Source organism: Sturnira hondurensis, unplaced genomic scaffold, assembly GCF_014824575.4.
Source record: "Sturnira hondurensis isolate 20B ecotype Veracruz unplaced genomic scaffold, ASM1482457v3 Scaffold0021555, whole genome shotgun sequence".
Lineage (NCBI taxonomy): Eukaryota > Metazoa > Chordata > Mammalia > Chiroptera > Phyllostomidae > Sturnira > Sturnira hondurensis.
Genome location: NW_028094186.1, coordinates 5719639 through 5739354, shown reverse-complemented (window position 1 = coordinate 5739354; position 19716 = coordinate 5719639). Strand labels below are relative to the sequence as shown.

General features: G+C 51.5%; 1 protein-coding gene across 6 annotated transcripts in view; it reads right to left on the bottom strand.

The window, feature by feature from the left end:
• Window positions 1-19716, bottom strand: part of TMCO4 (transmembrane and coiled-coil domains 4) — a 76729-nt gene that overhangs the window by 55072 nt on the left and 1941 nt on the right. The window contains exons 2-5 of one of the 6 annotated variants that reach the window (XM_037032721.1): window positions 16029-16101; window positions 11928-12020; window positions 9833-9949; window positions 6468-6645 (exon numbers count right to left, since the gene is read on the bottom strand). In XM_037032721.1, coding sequence (XP_036888616.1) covers window positions 6468-6637 — 170 coding nt within the window. In that variant the 5' untranslated portion in view covers window positions 6638-6645; window positions 9833-9949; window positions 11928-12020; window positions 16029-16101. Of the gene's footprint in view, window positions 1-6467; window positions 6646-7003; window positions 7114-9832; window positions 9950-11927; window positions 12021-16028; window positions 16122-19716 lie in introns of those variants that run through there. The other 5 variants (XM_037032727.1, XM_037032725.1, XM_037032724.1 and 2 more) reach the window with 5 other exon arrangements.

The window sequence follows — 19716 nt, the reverse complement described above, 5'->3', positions numbered from 1 at the left end:
AGCAGCGACTAGAGAAGGCTTCCCCCGGAAGGAGGTTTGCTGCCATTGGAAGTCACTGAGGGCGTTTTCTCGGGGAAAGTCGGCCACATGCAGCAGATAAAGGGCGGTGGAGTCTGTCCTCTCCATGGCCACTGCCACCGTGGGGTCTCTCTCCACAGGGGGCACCTGAGCCCCACAGGAGTCCCCGGGTGGGTGGTGGCTGGGACGCTGCAGCAAGCACATGGCATTTGGGGGACAGTGGCAGCACCCACATTAGGCGTTGACTCGAAGTCACCACTGGTGGCAGCGAGGGCAGTGAGCAGAGTGGGAGGTGGGCAGGGGAGTCAGTGAGGAGCCCAAGCAAAGGCTGAGACGGAGGGGGGGGGGCCAGGCTACCTCCCAACCCAGCACCCCGCCAGCTTCCACCCCACCGCCCTGGCGCTCCCTGTCCTGGGTTCTGCACCCCCAGTTCTGGCCAGACCAGGGTGGGACTAGGCCTCCCAGAAACAAGCAGAGCTCCCTGGGGGTGGCGGCAACATCAGGAAGCTCCCTGCTTGCACTACCCGGTCCCGCCCCCAGGGATCCCAGGCAGCCCGCCCACCCGGGTCCTGAGAGCTGGGATCCTGACAGGAGCAGGGGTGGGGCGGGGGGAACTCAAATCCTGGCCCCACTGTTAGGGTCTGGGTCCCCAGGAGGCGGCTCTGAAATGATTATCAGGACCCTCCTGGGATCAGTGTTTGTGGGGGGGGCAGAGAGGACGCAGGACTGTGTAGGGGGAGCAGTCCAGGTACATGCCGGCTCTACTGAGGCCTCAGGCAACCCTGCAGGCGGTGCTGAAGGCAGGTGACCCTTCAAAGTTGCCCTCATGAGGCAGGTTCGGTGGGCCTTTATGCCACCCCATCAGCCCGTCACAGCCCTCTCAGCAGCTGGGGGGAAGTCTTTTATTCTTAAAGGGGCATGTGAGCGATGCAGCATGTTGCCAAGTTGACCTCCCTGTGCCTCAGTTTCCCTGTCTGCAAGGGGGTTTAAGAGATCAACATCAGGAGGCTGTTGGGGGTTAAATGAAACGAGACACAGGAAGCACCCAGAGCGGGCTCGGCACGTAGTAGTTGTTCACCCTGTGTGAGCTGGTGCCATAATTTTCACTTATGAGATGGCCGAGGGGGGCAGTGGGGAACGAGGTGCATGCAGAGTGAGGCCCCCGAGTCCCCTGTGGTGTCCCCCTCGTGTCTTTTCTTCATCTCTCTCAGCTTCATTTTTCTCTGCCGCAAACTGCGGTTGACACCGGGACCTGCCTCGGGTTGGCTGGAGAGATGAGATGACACGGTGACACAGTCACAGAGCCTGGCATCCGATAACCCTCAATGAATGTTAGCTGCTGCTCCTCCAGCTATGACAGCTTCCTTCGCCGCCATTTCTGGGGTCGCCCCGGGATGGTGTTAGGGGTATGCAGGGGGTGGGGGAGGACCACGTGGACCGAACGTTCCTTAGGAACAAACTTCCCTGCCGAGAGGGTGCAGGGCTGAGGCCAGCAGGCCTGGCCCTGCGTCTGTGAAGTAGGTCCGGGAGGCAGAGAAGCAGCTCATACCAAGAGGGGAGGGGTCAGGAGCACACACTCTGGTTCAAATCCCAGCTCAGCTTCTAGCTGTGGGATCTTGGACAAGTTACCCAACCTCTCTGTGCCTCAGTTTCTTTATCTGTAAAAGAGGCGATACTGATGAAACCTATTTCATAGGGGTGTTGAAAAGATTAAGTAAGTTAATATCTGTCATGTGCTTAGCGTAATACCTGGCACATACAAAGCACTAGATGTGTGTTTCTTTAAATGAACGAGTAAATTAATAAATATTTCATATATATGTAAAGTGGCCGTACAGCAATCTATCAAATAACAAAAGGCATTTTTGAGGGACAGGGCCTCGGTAACCCCTTCTAAAGTGGTGGGAGGTCTAGTCGAGATCCATGAAAGTCAACAGCGACAGTGACAAAAAATGACAACCACGGAGCAACTATCCCTTGGTCCCCGCGCTAAGTGCTTTGTACACACCACCTGTTCACTTCCCATCACACCCCCATGAGGGAGGGGTGTACAATTTTTACCCCTTCTAGGTATAAGGACACCTGGACCTGGAGCGGTTAAGGGGCAGCTCCGGGGTTCAAGGCTGCAAGTCTGACTCCAGAGGCCATGCTTACCCACGGAGATCGCCCTTCCCCAGAGATTGCATTCCTGGGCACTCAGCACGTGGCGGGCACTGGCTAGGCAGGTGCATTGAACACCCTCTTTCATCCTTACCCGACCTTGCAGGTGGAGCCCCCGGGGCTGCACAGGTTAAATGTCTCCTCATGGGTCTGGGAAGGGCTGAGCTCCACCTGGAGCCGGAGACCCTGAGTCCAGAGCTCTCCCTGCTCTCCTGGCGCCTGCAGACTTCGCAGGCGGCCACATCTGGCCTGCAGCCTGCTCTCGTAGACTAAGTTTCCCTGGCACACAGTCACAGCCGGTCCTTTACATGTGCGCTCGGGCTGCTTTAGGCTGTAACAGCAAAGCTGAGGGGCTGGGACAGAGACCACATGGCCCGCAAGCTAAAATACCCCGTCCTCTAAGAAAAACATAGGGCCCTGCTCTACTCACGCCTATCTCCATGTTTATGAATAGAATTAATTGTAGAAAATGGCATGGGTAAGAAATAAGTACAGTGGAACCAGAGGATCCCGGTTCGATTCCCAGTCAGGGCACATGCCTGGGTTGCAGGCCAGTTCCCAGCAGGGGATGCACGAGAGGCAACCATCCATTGATATTTCTCTCCCTCTCTCCTTCCCTTCCCCTCTAAAGATTAATAAATAAAACCTTTTAAAAAACACTGAAAAAATACTCTTAAAAAAAAAGAAATACAGTGGTACCTCGGTACTCATCCTTAATTCATTCCGGAACTCATGATGAGTGCCGAAACCTCTGAGCACCAAATGATGAAACATTTTCTATTGTGGCATGGTGTGGCATGGTGTCTTTATTCATACAAGCTCTAGCAAGTGGGATGAGTCCTGAGCAAGCGTCGAGTGCTGAAACATTTTTTTTTCTCATCAAAACGTGACGAGTACAGGGCCTGACAAGTTCTGAAGCTGACGAGTACTGAGGTATGACTGTGCCTAAAAGGGTTGCTTTTATGTCCCATGTGGACAACAGTGGCGACAGAGTGTTTGCTTCGCTTTTTTATTTTTTAAATCCTTGCCTGAGGATACATTTATTGATTCTAGAGAGAGAGTAGGGGAGAGAGAGAAACATCAATCGGTTGCCTCCTGCCCACACCCCAACGGGGGGCCGAAACTGCAACCTAGGTACGCGCCCTGACCAGGAATCGAACCCAGAACCTTTTGGTACACAGGATGATGCTCCAACCAACTGAGCCACACTGGCCAGGGCCACAGAGTGTTTTCTTATGACGACTGAAACCAAGAGCAGATGTGGGCTGTAAAAAAAATTGGGGCTGTGCATAAAATGTGTTTGGGGCCAAGGAAAACCAAGACCAACCACGTGGAAAGAGTTGGCACACGGAATCAGAAACTTCCCAGAAGGAATGCCTCAGGGCAAATGCTTCCGGGTCAGCGTGCTTAGGACAATACTTGGATGTGTGCTTGAGAGGGGCACAGAGGACAGTAACTCACTTCCCTCCGTGCCCCGCACAGGTGGTGCCCAGCACAGGCTGGCACAGTGCCCAGGTTCACAAAGCTCTTTCCCACCTGTGTATCAGCTTATCAGGTAGGGGTTTACCAGGTCAGGGGAAGCTTCCAGAAAGATGGAGTCTTCCTAGACAGGGCACTGGGATTGGCCAGAAGAGGGAGAGAGTCGAACCCTTGCGGGAGATAGGACTCTGGCTTGCTCGGGAACAGAACATCCAATGAGATATATCCCAACCTCTGTGTAGAGTGTGCAACTTCATTATTAATAATGAGACTATCTAATATTTGTTTGGCAGCAGCTCTCTGGCAGGCTCTGCAGGGCGGTCAGCACATTCCCTCCTCACATGCACCCTCTCTGGTGGATGCTGTTTCTCTGCACCAGTAATTCCCCAGCTCCTCCCCCTGGGCCAGCGGAACCTACCTCTCACGATAGAGGTTAACAATGGCAAGTGCCTTTATTTTTTTTCCCCAGCCCCCTTTATGGATGAGGCTTGGGCAAGTGACCAAAAGGGGAAGTCTTCCTGGCCTAGTCTGGGAAAGCCTTCCTCCCTGAGGAGAGAGACTTCAGGGGAGTTCCTGCCCTCCTCCTGTGCCTTGGGCCTTTTCCTGTGAGGATGTGATTTGTGGCACTGCAGCAGCCATAATGTGATTAGGAGGCAAAGGCCCAGGGAACCGCAGAGAAACCAACCCAAAGGTTTTTTGAGGCACAGAATCAGGCCTGCAACTCCCTACCTTTTGATTTCCTGTTAAGTGAGAAAAAAGGAATCTACTGTGACGTGCCGCTCCAAATGCCCTGCTAGCAGGAGTAAGCTCAGTATCGTCTCCATTTTACAGATGAGGAAACTGGAGCAAATAAAACAAGTCACAGAGCTAGCAAGTAACCGGTGCCATTTACTGAGCACCTACTATGTGCCAGGCATGGTGCTGTGGGCTTTACCTACATGATCTCATTTACTTCTCCCTGCATTTTATTGAGATATAATTTATATATACATACATATATATATATATATATATATGTGTCACTGTGTAAGTTTAACTTACATATATTAATATACACCAACCAGCATAACGGTTTAATTTACATATATTGTGAAGTGATTACCATAGTAAGCTTAGTTAGCATCCAGCATCTCATATAAATACACTAAAAGGAGAAAGCAAAAATTGTTTTCCTTGGGATGAGAATGCATAGGACTCTTTCAACCACTTTCGTGTCTATCACACAGCAGCGTTAATTACACTCACGCTGCACCTTACCTCCCGGTGCTTACTTATCTTGTACAAAACCTTGTACCTTTTGACCACCTTTCTCCAATCATTTAATTCTTGTCATCCCCCTGCAAGGGTGGGTCTTGTCAGCCCACCCGCAGAGGAAGAGACTGATGCTTAGGGAAATTAAGTGCCCTGCACATGGTCACATGTACCTGGAAAGGGGCTGGGGATTTGAACCCAGATCTGAGTCCAAAGCCCAGGGAATGTCTCCTGTGCTAATAAAGCCAGCGCGGATCTACCCCTTCTTGCTGTGAACCTCACCCCCTGTCTCTGCTGCGCTAAGCTGGGCGTAAGGCACTGGGACTCAGAGGTGAATGAGGCAGCTTCTGCTCTCCGGGAGCTCAAACTGCCAGGGTGGCAGGTATGGGAAGAGGTACAGTGCAGCCTGGGGTCACGGTGATGGGTCACTGGGCAAACAGGTAGAGAAACACCCTGCTCTGACAGTGGGGAAGGTCAGGGAATGCTTCCCGGAGGTGACCCCCAAAGAGATGAATATACTCAAGTGTTGGGTCCCGTGGGAGAGACAGAAATAAAAGACAAAACAATACAGTCGAACAGAAACACCCAGTGGAGACCCAAGGCACGGGGAAATTTACTCACGGGGGAGGCTTGGGGGGTAGGATCTTGAAAACCCTGCTGATGTAAACACTTCTTGTCATCTCCTGTCCCCCAACCTGCTGCTCCTCATCTCAGTAATGATATCTCTCCCCTCCTAGGCGCCCTCCCTGCCTGGACCTTTGGGGATAGTTAGCTCCTCCCTTTCCCGTACAACATCCAGCCCATTCCCAAGTCAACCCCATTCTCCCCGAGAAAGCTGTGTCTCACCCGTGCCCTCTCTCCACCTCTTGGTCACTGTCCTGGTCTCCCCAGTGACTCCATCAGCCTCCTTACTGGCCTCCTCCTGCCTCTAAACTCTTTCCCCATAGAATCCTTGAAGCCCTTATGGGCCGAAGCCCTTATGGGCCAAAGCCCTAGCTCTGAACAACTCTCTATTAGAACTTTAAATAGACATTTAAATGCACCTGTTTGATAGTGGCAATAGCAGATATTAACATGTTCATCAGACTTGACATTCTTTTGCTCCTGTGATACCCCATCTGTTACTATTATATTTAGTCATTTAGGTAGCACCCCACCCCCACCAGACCTTGCTCTTCTTTGTTTTACCTACAGGGTCTTGTAGTACACCCAGAATATAGTAGTAGTTCAACAAATGCATCTCACATGAATGAATAAGTATCTCTGTATTAGACTGTGTCCTCCCTGAGGGCAGGGGTACAGTCTGCCTTATTCACCTTACTCATGGATATCTTCCATGTACTTCAAATGGTGCCTGGCGCACAGTAGGTGCTCAGAAAATGCTGGTGGGTGCTGAATGAGATGTCCTATTCCCCTGGCAGGCTGTGAGCTCCTTAAAGGCAAGCACAGTGACTTCCTTCTTTTTGTAGTGCCCCAAACACCTGGCAGGCCACTTGGGATGTCCCTAATGGTCTCCCTGAAGAAGTGTGACCTTCCCGCTGTGAGACAAAAGCACTCACCTTTGCTCAGGTTCTGGAAACAGCTGGGACAGGGATAGGCCACAGAGGGCCGCATAGGCAAAGCGGTTAGCCTCGGACAACTCCCGGCCCATGGGCTGACGTGGCTCCCCCTCCGTGGCTGGCTTGGCCCCTGGATGCGGCCTGAGGCTTGACCTGTCTCGTGTGGCCATTGCCAGTCCTGCAGGAAAAAAAGCCCAATGAGTGAGAAATGTGTCCGGGGGAAGGCAGAGGTCACTTAAATGGGACACAAAAATTTGAGCATAAAAGAAAAGATTGATAAACTAGCTTTCATTAGAATTAAGAACTTCTATTCATCACCTTTAAGAGAGTAAAAACACAAGCCAAACACTAGTAGGAGATATTTTCAACATGTATTTCAAGAAAGAATTTGTATCCAGAGTATACAAGCAACCCCTTAAGTTAGAAAGAAGGAGAAAAGAGGCAACTTTTAAAATAGACTGGTGTAGCTCAGTTGGCCGGAGCATTGTCCCATACATTGAAAGGTCACTGGTTTGATTCCTGGTCAGCGCACATACCTATGTTGTGGGTTCAAGTTCCCACTGGGGTGTGAACAGGAGGCAACTGATTGATGTTTTTCCTTCACATAGATGTTTCTCTCTCTCCCTCTTTCCAAAAAAAAAAAATCCTAAAAAGAATAGGCCAAATAAGTACTTCATAAAAGATAACCAGTGGCCAATAAACATGTGCAAAGTTGTTCAACATCATTAGTTATTGGAGAAATAGAAATTTCAACCCAATGAGACACTGCTACTCATCTATCAGAATGGCTAAAATAATAGACCGACAACACCAAGTGTTGATGAGGGTAAGAGACAAATAGAATATTGCATTGATATTTCCCCTCCTTTCTCCTTCCCTTCCCCTCTCCCTAAAATCAGTAAGCATGTCCTTCGGTAAGGATAGAAAGAACTCAACGGGATACTACCACTCACTGTCTGAATTGTTAAAACTAAAAAGACCGACAATACCAAGTGCTGGTGAGAATATGGAGCAAAGGAAACTCTCATACACTGTTCATGAAAGCGTTAACCACCTTTGGAAAGGGGTTTGACATTATTCACTAGGCTAAACATATGTTCTCTCTGCTCCAGTAATTCCACTCCTGATAAATGAGGGCTCTGCCCATCAAGAGACACATGCATGAATGCTCATTAAAGCTTCATTCATAACAGTCCCAAACTGCAAACAACCCACACGCTCGCGGCCGAATGGATGGGCTGTGCCATATTCAAACAGTGGACTATTACACAACGATGAAAAAGAACGAAGGCTGGCTAATAACAGCAACAAGAGCGAATCTCAGAGACACAATGGTAAGCTGACAGCCACTCACGAGGATACATTCTGTAGGGTTATGTTTATATGAATGTGAAGAGCAGATCAAACCGACCTGAGGTGGTCGCGGTCAGAGGGGAGGTTACCCGTGGGAGGGAATACCGGCTCAGAAGGGGCACAGGAAAGCTCCTGGTGACGGTGATGCCCTCTATCTTGACCTAAGTGGTGATTACATGGGTGTAAGTGTATTAAAAAGCCATTCGGCTGAACACCTAAGATTTGTGCACTCTAGGTACGTTCTGTTTCAATGAAAGGAAGGAGGGAGAGAAGAAAGGAAGAGGAAAGACCAAGGAAGGAGGGAGGGAGGTCCTTCCTCTCTCCTTCCCTTTATTCTTTCCTTCCTTCCCAGAGGGACAAGGGGACAGAGATCCATTCTCATCCTGCTATAAAGTTTCTGTTCTCAAAAGATAACGTCCATGAAGGGGTCATTTAAAAGTCTGTCCACAACTAGTACTTCATTAGCTTTTCAGAAGAACCCTGAGTTTCATTAGAAGCAACAAATCAACATCTGTATTGGCACCTCTGGTTTACAAAGCACTTTCCAATCTATTTAACTCTCACAACTGCCCTGTAAGGTTAAACAGGCTGTGAGCCATTATGATTTTCAGGCTCAGAGAGGCCAAATAACCTCCCCCAGGTTATACAGCAAGTATGTGATGAAAGTCAAACTGGATTGTTGGATCTAAACCCTGTGCTCTCTCCTCTACACCAGCACAGGGATCCTTCTTCCTTGTTTTGGATGGAGAAATTGAGGCACAGAGAGGAAAAGACTTTGCCCAAAGTCACCCAGCACGACTGGCCTCCAGCGATTGCTCCACGAGCCCAAGTTTGAGATTCGCAGATTTCCCTGGCTCGGAGGATCATCCCGGACCATGGTGGTGGACTAAGGGGACAGCGGTAAGCCAGGAACCGAGGATGGCGCTGGGGGCAGCAGCCAGCCATGCCAGCAGGCTTAGCAATCTCCACTGCACGTAATCAACTCCACGTGCCCTTTGGAGGCTGTGGCAATTGTGCCCATTACCTGGAGGGGCCCAGGATGGTATTTTATTGGGCTGGTCTCTAGGGAGACCCACAGTGGTTTTTAGTTCAAGAATAAACAGCCCTCCATCAGAGAAGCATAAGCTAGCCTGCCTCTAACCACAGAGGAGAGGGGGACATACCAGGTGGGGCAAAAGTAGGTGCACAGTTATGAATATGCGCTACGCAGTTTATTCTTGCATTTTTTCTTAACTATTGTTATTATCTTCCATACAAACAATAGTAAACCTCCCTTTGCCCCGTCCAGTAGCTAGTGCACAAACAGCGCAGCTCCGGCCAAATTCACTCATTTGTTCAAAAATATATTATTTTTTTAAAGATTTATTTATTTATCTTTAGAGGGGAAGGGAAGGAGAGAGGGAGAGAAATATCAATGTGTGGTTGCCTCTTGCGCGTCCCCTGCTGGGAACTGGCCTGCAACCCAGGCATGTGCCCTGACTGGGAATCGAACTGTGATCGTGTGGTTCACAGGCCCACGCTCAATCCACTGAGCTACACCAGCCAGATTGACAAATATATTTTTGACGCCCTATAATCTGTTCTCTCCACAGTCACCCTCATGGTCTTTGTTTCACATACACCAGTCCTGTCACTTGCCTGCTTAAAAGCCTCGGAAGGCTTCCCACTGCACCAGGATGAATCCCAGTCCCCTGAGGATGGGCCACAACACCCTGTGTGATCAGCCTGCCTGCCTCTAAGCTTCTCACGCCCCCACACTCGACTTGCTCACTACACTATAGCCACACTGGCCGTCTTCCTGCTTTTCAAACACCCAAGCTGGCCTCCCCTCTGGGCCTTTGCACTTGCCATCCCCCCTGCTTGGGACACCCATCCCCTGACCTTGACATCAGTCTGGCCTCAGCCCGAATGTCACCAGGCTAAAGTACTTCTGCCCCTCTACCCCAGCATCCCGTCTGGTTTACAACACTTAGTCCCATCTTCAATAATATATTTTTACATTATTCACTTACCTACAGATACCCATAGAACGTAAGCTTCTCAAGGCAGGCCCCTGGCTGCTTCTTCACTGCCACACCCGGAGCTCTCTAAGGTGGCCCTGGGTATTACAGGCATTCCGTAACCACTCGCTGAATGAATGAGGAAGGGTATACAATGTGTGATGTCCTGTTCTGGGCCTTGGGGCAGATCAGGGGACAATACTGACAAACTCCCTGCTCTCAAGGGGCTTATGTTCTGGTGGGACACAGGCAATAATACACCAATGCGTAATGATAATGACTTAAGTAACTTGCCCAAGATTGCATAGCCGGTAAGTGGTGGAACCCAAGATTTGCACTTGGGTGGTCTGCTTGTCGGGTCTATGCCCTCAGCAGTCCACCCAATACACAGTAAACATATGGTTTACCATATGGTTTACCATATGATCACCAGGGAAGAACAGCTAGGCAGGGTGAGGGGGGTATGAAGTGATGGGCAGGTGGGAAGTCACCAAGGCATGCAGTGAAAGGTAAAGGTGCCGTCCCAGCAGAGGCCTGCAGGAAATAAAGGGGACAGCACTGCGGATGGATGGGAGGGCGTTCCAGTAGAAGAAGCAGGACTGTGGCAGAGGCAGACGAGTAAACAGACGAAGACAAGCCAGTAGAATGAATGCTGTGATGGAGGAAACNACCATATGGTTTACCATATGATCACCAGGGAAGAACAGCTAGGCAGGGTGAGGGGGGTATGAAGTGATGGGCAGGTGGGAAGTCACCAAGGCATGCAGTGAAAGGTAAAGGTGCCGTCCCAGCAGAGGCCTGCAGGAAATAAAGGGGACAGCACTGCGGATGGATGGGAGGGCGTTCCAGTAGAAGAAGCAGGACTGTGGCAGAGGCAGACGAGTAAACAGATGACGACAAGCCAGTAGAATGAACGCTGTGATGGAGGAAACACAGACAGAGGGGTAGCACGACGGGGCCTGGCTTCCTGGAGAAGTTGACGTCAGTCAGGGGTGGGGTCGGGGGGGAGAACAGGCTCTGGGCGGAGGGGACGGTACATGTCAAGACTCTGAGGTGGAACAGAGAGAATGGTTTTCAATTCTTTTTTATCCTCACCAAGGACGTTTTTTTCATTCCTGTTAGAGAGAGCACTCAAGACATCTACCTGTGCGAGAACATCCTTTGTTGCCTTCTACACACCCTGACAAGGGATCGAACCTGCAACCTAGGTATGTACCCTGACCAGGAATTGAACCTGAGACCTTTGGGTCTATGGGACGATGCTCCAACCAACCCAGTCACACCAACCAGGGTAAGAGAAGATGCTTTTTAAGAACCAGACAGATGCCCAGTGCAGCCAGGCTTTGGACAGTGGGAGGGAAGAGACGAGGTGGGAGGGGATGCTGCCGCCAGGCGCCACGCACCGCAGACCGCGTTCTCCCCGCTAAGGACTGAGACTTAGCTGCAAGGCCACAGCTGTGCAAGGAGTTATGAGGTCATGTGGGACCTCTCCATACTACTATTTTTACAACTGCCTGTAGTCTATAATTATTTAAAAATAAAAACTAAAAAAGAAAAAAGAAAAAGAAAAAACACTGTGATGTCTCTATGGGATTTGAAGGACCTTTCCTTAAGGTCTGAGCAAACTAAAAACACAAATTCACCTCCTCCCCAAACTCAGCAGTTAGTTAATTTAATAAACCCGTATTGGCACCTACTATGTGCCAGGCACTGTCCGACATCTCTGCTGGGGACACATGGTGACTAAGACAGACAACAACCCCCCATCTTGGAGCTAAGTTCTGGTGGGACAGACAGACAATATGTAAACTTGTAATATCTAAAATAAGACCATCTTAGCCCTGGCTGGTGTAGCTCAGTGGATTGAGCACGGGCCTGTGAACCACACGATCACAGTTCGATTCCCAGTCAGGGCACATGCCTGGGTTGCAGGCCAGTTCCCAGCAGGGGACTCAGAGAGGCAACCATTCATTGATATTTCTCTCCTTCTCTCCTTCCCTTCCCATCTAAGGATAAATAAATAAAATCTTAAAAAAATAGATAAAATAAGACCATCTTAGATAGTGGTGAGGGTTCTGAAGGAAAAGAAACCTTAAATAATACTTACCCAGATTTCCGGAAACAACTGCGGAACTCTGGTCTGGGTCTGAAAACAGCCTGCCAGCATCTGGATGGTTCCTGGGGAAATATGCAAATTGCCCTGGAGGAGCAAACCAGAAAAACCAGCTCGTGGGTCCACAGGGTGTGGGATCTGGAGGAGGCCCGTGGGAGGCAGGGATCTGGATGCCCAGGCTCTGGAAACCTCGCCCCACAGGTCCCTGAACCTGGGATCCTTTCTCAGCGGGGCGGCAGGCAGCTGAGCACACCCGTCACTGAGCACAGCCCTGGACTCTACCTGAACTGCCTGTTGTAACTCCTCGAACCCTGAGCTGTGGTTGCTGCGCCTGCTCCTTGGTCAGCCTGGCCGAGGAGGGCAGGGACCCGATCTCCTCCACCCCGGTGTGCACCCCTTGCCTGCCACAGACTGAGCGCTCAGAAATGTTCCTCGAATGAATAAATCAATGAACTAGTGTGGAGGCTTAAGCAAAAGCTAGACTCTCCTGGTTATTTTGCTCCTGTTCTTACCCTCCCATTTGGGCAGTGAATGAAGAACAGAGACAGAACAAGGGCCAAGTGTCTGGAATCACCCAGGGTGTCCCAGAGCCCCAACCCCAGGACCCCCCCAAGCTTCAAGTAACCTGAACTTCATCCTCATGGTCTTTTTCCAAGCCAAGGACCTAGAATATTATTTTCTGCCTCTTTAAGCCTCTGTAGGGTTTTTAATTATCACTGATCATTTACACCCTTCCCCTGGCTGTCCGCCTTCCACAGGGCGTGAGAACGTGCCCGTACCACGCCTCCAACCCGACAGAGTCCAGCTCTGAGTCCAACCACATTAAAAAACTGCACAGAAGCAAAATGGCCGAAGAATAGCCCCCACAATTCTTTCTGAAAGATGAGAGGCCAGAAACTTTTCTGCATTCCCCAAGTGTTCTGCCATCGCTGTGTACTGCTTTTGAACTTGGGAGCAAGTGATTTTGTTTATGTCCCTGCTCATAGCAAGGGGACTGTTGGGACTTGCCTCAGGTTGGTGGCAGTGGCTGTCTTTAAAGGCAGGGGGAAGGGAAGATGATAGGGTGATTTTAACTTTTTTCTTTCACATTTCTGTTTTATGGTTTTTTAATCATGAGTGTGTCTTGATGTTAAGATTAGAAAAAAATAGGCGCGATTTTAAATGATCATATAATGTGCTGCTCCAGGCTTGTGCTGGCTGGTGAGAAGGAGCTCTATGCCTTTCTTTCCAAGTCCGTATTCCAGGGTTGCTGGTGGCCTGGAATGGGCCACAGCCAGGGTATTTACACCACAGAAATGGGCAAGTGCTACAAATGAGAGATTTTATTTTCCAGAGAGTTGGCTCATAGCACGCCACTGGATACACAATATGATTCCAGTTATGTTTTTGAAAAATGTTCCAGATGATCACAAGGAGGCACATTAAAATGTTAATGATCGATGTCTCTCAGTGGTGGGGCCGCAGGACTAGAAGTAACTGGTTGGCGTTTTCCCCATTTTTTAAAAAGATTTTCTTTATTTTTAGACAGAGGGAGGGAGAGAGAGGGAGAGAAACATCAATGGGTGGTTGCCTCTCGTGTGCCCCGTACTGGGGACCTGGCCTGCAACCCAGGCATATGCCCTGACTGGGAATCGAACCTGTGACCCTTTGGTTCACAGGCCAGGGCTCAGTCCACTGAGCCACACCAGCCAGGGTGTGTACCTGGTTTTTGTTCTTTCTAATTTTCTATGTTTTTAAATATTTTCTGTCATAAGATTTTTGGTGCTCTTATAATATAAAAATAATTTTAATTAGAAACAACAATTCTGTTTTAGAACCCTATAGGGGGAGTGTTTTATCTCAGGAAGTCCTGGCTCTGTGCAGACCAGCCAAGCCTCACAGGGAGGAGGTCACAGAAAGTCCCATTTCTTTGACCAATAGGTCTTGTTGTCAACAGCATGGATAAGGGCTGGCGTGACAGACAGGAGTCTTCAGCTATCTGTGATGGTGGGATGGAGGTGCCCATGGTTCCAACTCTGTAAATGGTCCTGTCACATGGGCTAGGCCCCAAACTGTTCCAGCTGCAGAGGGCGGTGGCAGCTGTGGGCAAAGGGCATGTGCCACCTGAACTGTGTATGTCAGGCGCCTCCACCCCTTGGTCTGACCAGGGATCAGGACCCAGTCCAAAGCTGAACTGGGTTCTCGGGTGCGTCTGAGGGGAGCCAGGCTGATGCCAGGAGAGGGTGCTGGGTTCCCGAGGAGAGTAAAGACCCTGCTGGTCCCGGCCACTGAGGCTCTGCCCTCGGGGCCCCACCTGTGCACAGAGCTGGTCCAGCAGCACCCGGGACTCAGGAGGTCACTGGGGGGTGGCAGCCCCCAGCTCCCAGGGGTCTCCTGAGGGTCTTGTTCCTGCCCAGGCACTGTAAGGACGCCAAGGCCTGCACCTGATCCAGAAGGGCCCCGACTCTCAGGGACACAATATGGACACAGTGAGGAGAGTGGGGGGAGCACTGACCCGTGGGTGGCGAGACTGCAATGACCAACTATGGGCTGGACAGGGATTGTTCTTTGGTAGGACCTCGGTTGGATGCTCTGCGATGACGACTCTTGTCCAGCCAGCCACATAACCCGTCACCAGAGAGAACGCTGGCTGTGTTATTTTTGTCAGGGGCAGGGGTGGGGGGCAGACAGTCATTCTGCACACATCTGTCCTCAGCCTGCAAGCGCCCACAGTAGGTGCTCAGCCAGGATTTGCCCACCCACAGCATAGACAGCACGTGGGGGTTCTTCTCGGGGGGAGGGGGGGTGAGAAACTCCAAAGGCAGCGCCAGGGAGAAAATCGAATATGGTCACCGTGGTCCTTGAAAACCCTTTAAATCACCCTTAGAACTCCACACCTGGGCCCTTAGGCCATCACATGCAAGGATAAATTTCTTTTGTTTTTCATACATGGCAGCCAGTGGTGGCCTTTACAAATCAGCACAAAACAAAACAAAAAACAAAACAAACAAAAAGCTTGGAGCAGCTAGTGAAGGCCAAGGTCAAATCTGATGCGCCTGTGTGTACAAGTGTGGTGTTTGTTCTCTTTCTCTCCCCTTTCCTCTTTTCTGGTTAACTAGTCCCAGGTGCACGTTTAAATAAGCCCGCAGTCCAGTAAAATGAGAGCTACTACTAGACAGATGGCTATAGTGTTGTAGGAAGGCTAAGAACTAACCGTCCAACTGTGCTTGAGCCAAGAATGAAAAGCATCTGGCTGAAGGAATCCTTTATAATAATAGAGCTCAGCACTGTTTTCAGGCCAGAAACTCTGAAGACTGTAGATCAAAGTTCACACACACACACACACACACACACACACACACACACACAATCTCGAGAAGTCCCGGAAGGGAGGATTCCAGCAGGCCCAATTTATTGCCCCCTTCCCCTCTCTGGCGATTTGGGAGAGCAACCCATTCATTCCCTATCTCTATCTGGAGGTTAAGTTGGAAGCCTGTGGTAAATGCAGCATCTCCGTAGGTCTCCATGGCAACAGATCCAACAGAGAAGGACCCGGGGAGTTTGGGACACTCCCACGATAAACTGGAAGGTATCAGGAAGGTTGGCATAGAAAGTTCCCACTCCAACCCGCCCTCAGCAGCTTGGAGGAGGGGCCAGGTGGGTGCGGGTGACAGGGCGCCGTCAGGGCGGACACGCAGGCTCTGTAATGTTTTGCTCGCATTTACGGCATTTACTGTTGTGCCTGCCTCCCCAACTCACACCCTAGTTCCAGCTGCCATCATCGCTCTGGCAGGGGCCTTATCACGGGTCTCCGACTTCTGTTCCGCCCTTGCCCCTCCCTAGCCACCCTGCAGCCCCAGGCCGCTCCATTCTACACTGAAGTCAGATCATGTCCCTCCTCTGCTCCAAACCCCCAAGGGCTCCCTCCTCACCAGTCACAGTCCTTACAATGGCAGCTCGCCGGGTGCCACCTGCCCTCCTCCTCCTTCACCCATTCCATCCAGCCCCACCACCCTGGGTCCCTCCAGGCATGCTGCACCTCAAGGCCTCTGCCTGGCTGTTCCCTCTGCTGGGAGTCCCCCCCCACCGGGGTAACCACATGGCCAGCTCCCTTACCTCTTGGGGTCTGCGCTCCAGCCTCAGGTCTTGGTGAAAAGGCAGGGTGGGTCTGTCCCGCGCATGCTTGGGGCTGGCGGAAAAACGAGATGTTAGTCTGCGGACGGGTGGGAGCTAGTGAGATCCACCAGACTGGGCGGTTTTCAAATTGTGTTTGAACTCTTTCTGGCCACTGCAGGATCCACCCCAGTGCAGAGAAAAGCAGTGTGAGCCTCGGCGCCAACACCCAGGCACAGGTTCGAATGGCCCAGCACTTGTCCGGGGACCTTGCCCTTCCTTTCTCAGGGCCTCTCTGTCTCCGTCCCCGTCTGCCTAGTGGAGACAGTAGTCCCATGTCATGGGACTGCAGGGAGAAAATGAGGTGACGATGATTCAAGTGGCGGCACATGACTACCATTTCCCAGGTGTCTGCTGTTAGGACGTTCAATTTAAAATTTTTAATTGACAGAATACACAGAACATACAGTTCACTGTCTCCACTGTTTAAGTGTGTGCAGTTCAGTAGTGCAAGGCGCATTCGCACTGTTGGGCAGCTGGTCTTCGGACCTTTCCAACTTGCAGTCGGGAACACCATACCCAAAGTGGAACTCCCCGTCCCCCTCCCTCAGCCCTGGTGACCGCCACTCTACTTCCTGTTCCTGTGATTTTGACCGAGTGCGTCAGTGACTAGGTAACTGGAAAAGAGGAAGAGAAAGAGAACACCACACACACACACACACACACACACAGGCACATCAAAGTTGACCTTGGCCTTCACTGGCTGCTCAAGTTTTTCGTTTGTTTGTTTTTTGTTTTGTTTTGTGTTGATTTGTAAAGGCCACCACTGGCCGCCATGTATGAAAAACAAAAGAAATTTATCCTTGTGTGTGATGGCCTAAGGGCCCAGGTGTGGAGTTCTAAGGGTGATTTAAAGGGTTTTCAAGGACCACGGTGACCATATTCGATTTTCTCCCTGGCGCTGCCTCTGGAGTTTCTCACCCCCCCTCCCCCCGAGAAGAACCCCCACGTGCTGTCTATGCTGTGAGTCGGCAAATCCTGGCTGAGCACCTACCGTGGGCGCTTGCAGGCTGAGGACAGATGTGTGCAGAATGACTGTCTGCCCCCTACCCCTGCCCCTGACAAAAATAACACAACCAGCATTCTCTCTGGTGACGGGTCATGTGACTGGCTGGACAAGAGTCGTCATCGCAGAGCATCCAACCGAGGTCCTACCAGAGAACAATCCCTGTCCAGCCCATGGTTGGTCATTGCAGTCTCGCCACCCACGGGTCAGTGCTCCCCCCACTCTCCTCACTGTGTCCATGTTGTGTCCCTGAGAGTCGGGGCCCTTCTGGATCAGGTGCAGGCCTTGGCATCCTTATAGTGCCTGGGCAGGAACAAGACCCTCAGGAGACCCCTGGGAGCTGGGGGCTGCCACCCCCCAGTGACCTCCTGAGTCCCGGGTGCTGCTGGACCAGCTCTGTGCACAGGTGGGGCCCCGAGGGCAGAGCCCCAGTGGCCGGGACCAGCAGGGTCTTTACTCTCCTCGGGAACCCAGCACCCTCTCCTGGCATCAGCCTGGCTCCCCTCAGACGCACCCGAGAACCCAGTTCAGCTTTGGACTGGGTCCTGATCCCTGGTCAGACCAAGGGGTGGAGGCGCCTGACATACACAGTTCAGGTGGCACATGCCCTTTGCCCACAGCTGCCACCACCCTCTGCAGCTGGAACAGTTTGGGGCCCAGCCCATGTGACAGGACCATTTACAGAGTTGGAACCATGGGCATCTCTGCCCACCATCATGGATAGCTGAAGACTCCTGTTGTTATGCCAGCCCTTATCCATGCTGTTGACAACAAGACCATGTGACTTCAAGCCCAGGCTCTTTCCCACTTCACTACAGGGGCTCAGGGATGGCCATGAGCCTTCCTGCATTTGCCCAGCTAACGTGGGGCCTGCCACCTCTGAAGCCCCCCTAGGCTTCATCTGGGCCACCCCACCTCCTCTCGGTTTTACAACTGGTTACTCTTGTACCTGTGCCCTTGACCTGGTAGGTCAGGGTGGGAATGGATGATACTCAGATGTCAGTGCACCCACCCCCCGACTCCCCAGCAGAGCTCCCTCGGGACCCCTTTGGCTCTGAAACAGCAGGCACCACCACTCTCCCCCACACCAGAGACTGGGGACCACTCTCCGGAATTTGCTCCTGCCAGATGATGGGTTACGGGCTTGTTGGTGGTCTGTCTCCCCCACTAGGGAAAGCTCTGCGAGGGCGTTGGCTTTTGTATCGTGTTCTTGGACGTATGCTAGAACAGGGCCTGGCAGAGCAGGTGAAAGAATGAACGAATGAACACAGACCCCCACAGCTAAGAAATGACTTCGGCATTATTTTTTTGATGAAGGACCATACAGTTTTATATAAAGTGGGGTCCCCATATTTGCTCAAAAGCTACCCCCACAAGTAGATTTCATGAATGAGCACCCCTCCAAGCGAACTTGGACCAGTCCCTGAGGGCCTGGGCCTTACCGTCCAGGTGGTGTACAGAGCACAGGCAGAAATTATTCCCAGTGGTGAGTGTATAATTCCACCTGAGCTAAACTTCCCACATACCCGGGATGCCTTGTGTCCTGGGGAACTAGTCTAGTTTGAGCTCGGATCTGAAGGATGAGGAGGTGTAAACCTAGGAAAAGTGAGAGGAGGGAGGAGCAGTGGCCTGGAAGAGCAGGTGCAAAGGCCCTGGGGAGGGAGGGGCCGAGTACCTCAGGCACAGAGGGCTGTGGGCAGATTGGTCTGAGGTAGGCTGAAGGGGTAGGCCTGGCAGGGGTGGGGCCCAGACTGTGCGGCCTTGTGGTCCATGTTAAGGTTTTTGTTCTTTATCCCAAGAAAATGAAAAGCCACAGCAGGGTTTACACAGAAGGGGTACAATCAAATTGGAGGGTAGCTAGGTGGAAAGTGGGATGGATTACTCCCTTCCGGCCCTGTTCTGCTCGCTGTGTACATCCAAGGTAGTGGGACCCCCACCTCATTGGCAGCCCCCGTTTAAAACATACAGCAGTCTCCTCAGGTACCACGTGTGCAGGCCAGGGTGGCTGATGCAGCCGCTGCAGCTTGGTGGTCCCAGGGCAGGGAGAGAGGGTTTTGGGCCAATGAGAAATTCTGTGGGCTCTGACCTTGATAAGCCCCAGGCTGAGCTATGGCACCGAGTCAGTCGGCTCTGCTCCTCCAACCGCTCCTGGGCCTTAGGCAAAAAAAGCAAAAGGGCCCCTGGAGTGGCAGGCACCGCATAGGACTCTGTGGCTTCAGCTCCTTCCATCCTCATGACAACCTCAGACACAGGTCGTTTACAGTTGAGGACATTTGAGGAGGCTGCAAAGTCAGGACCTGAGCCCACACCTGTCTGGGGCTGCACCTGTGCTGCCCGGGCTGGAAAGGCTAAAATGCTGATGGCGATAGGAGAGCGTTCTGTTTGTGGAGCCGGGCAGGGGGCCTCCGTCTCAGCGCCTGGAGCTCAGGTCCCCCAGCGCTGCCTCTTTCCTTTCTTTACCGAGAGCAGTAACAGGTTATCAACTCGGTTCCTAGCGGCTCCAAAGCTACCCACTCGAGCTCATACCGGCTTTTACAAGGCTTCTGACAGCTGCTACACTTGGGATTGTTCTTTACCATTTGTGGAGCATTTTCACACAAGTTTCATCAACTCTGTGAAGTATCC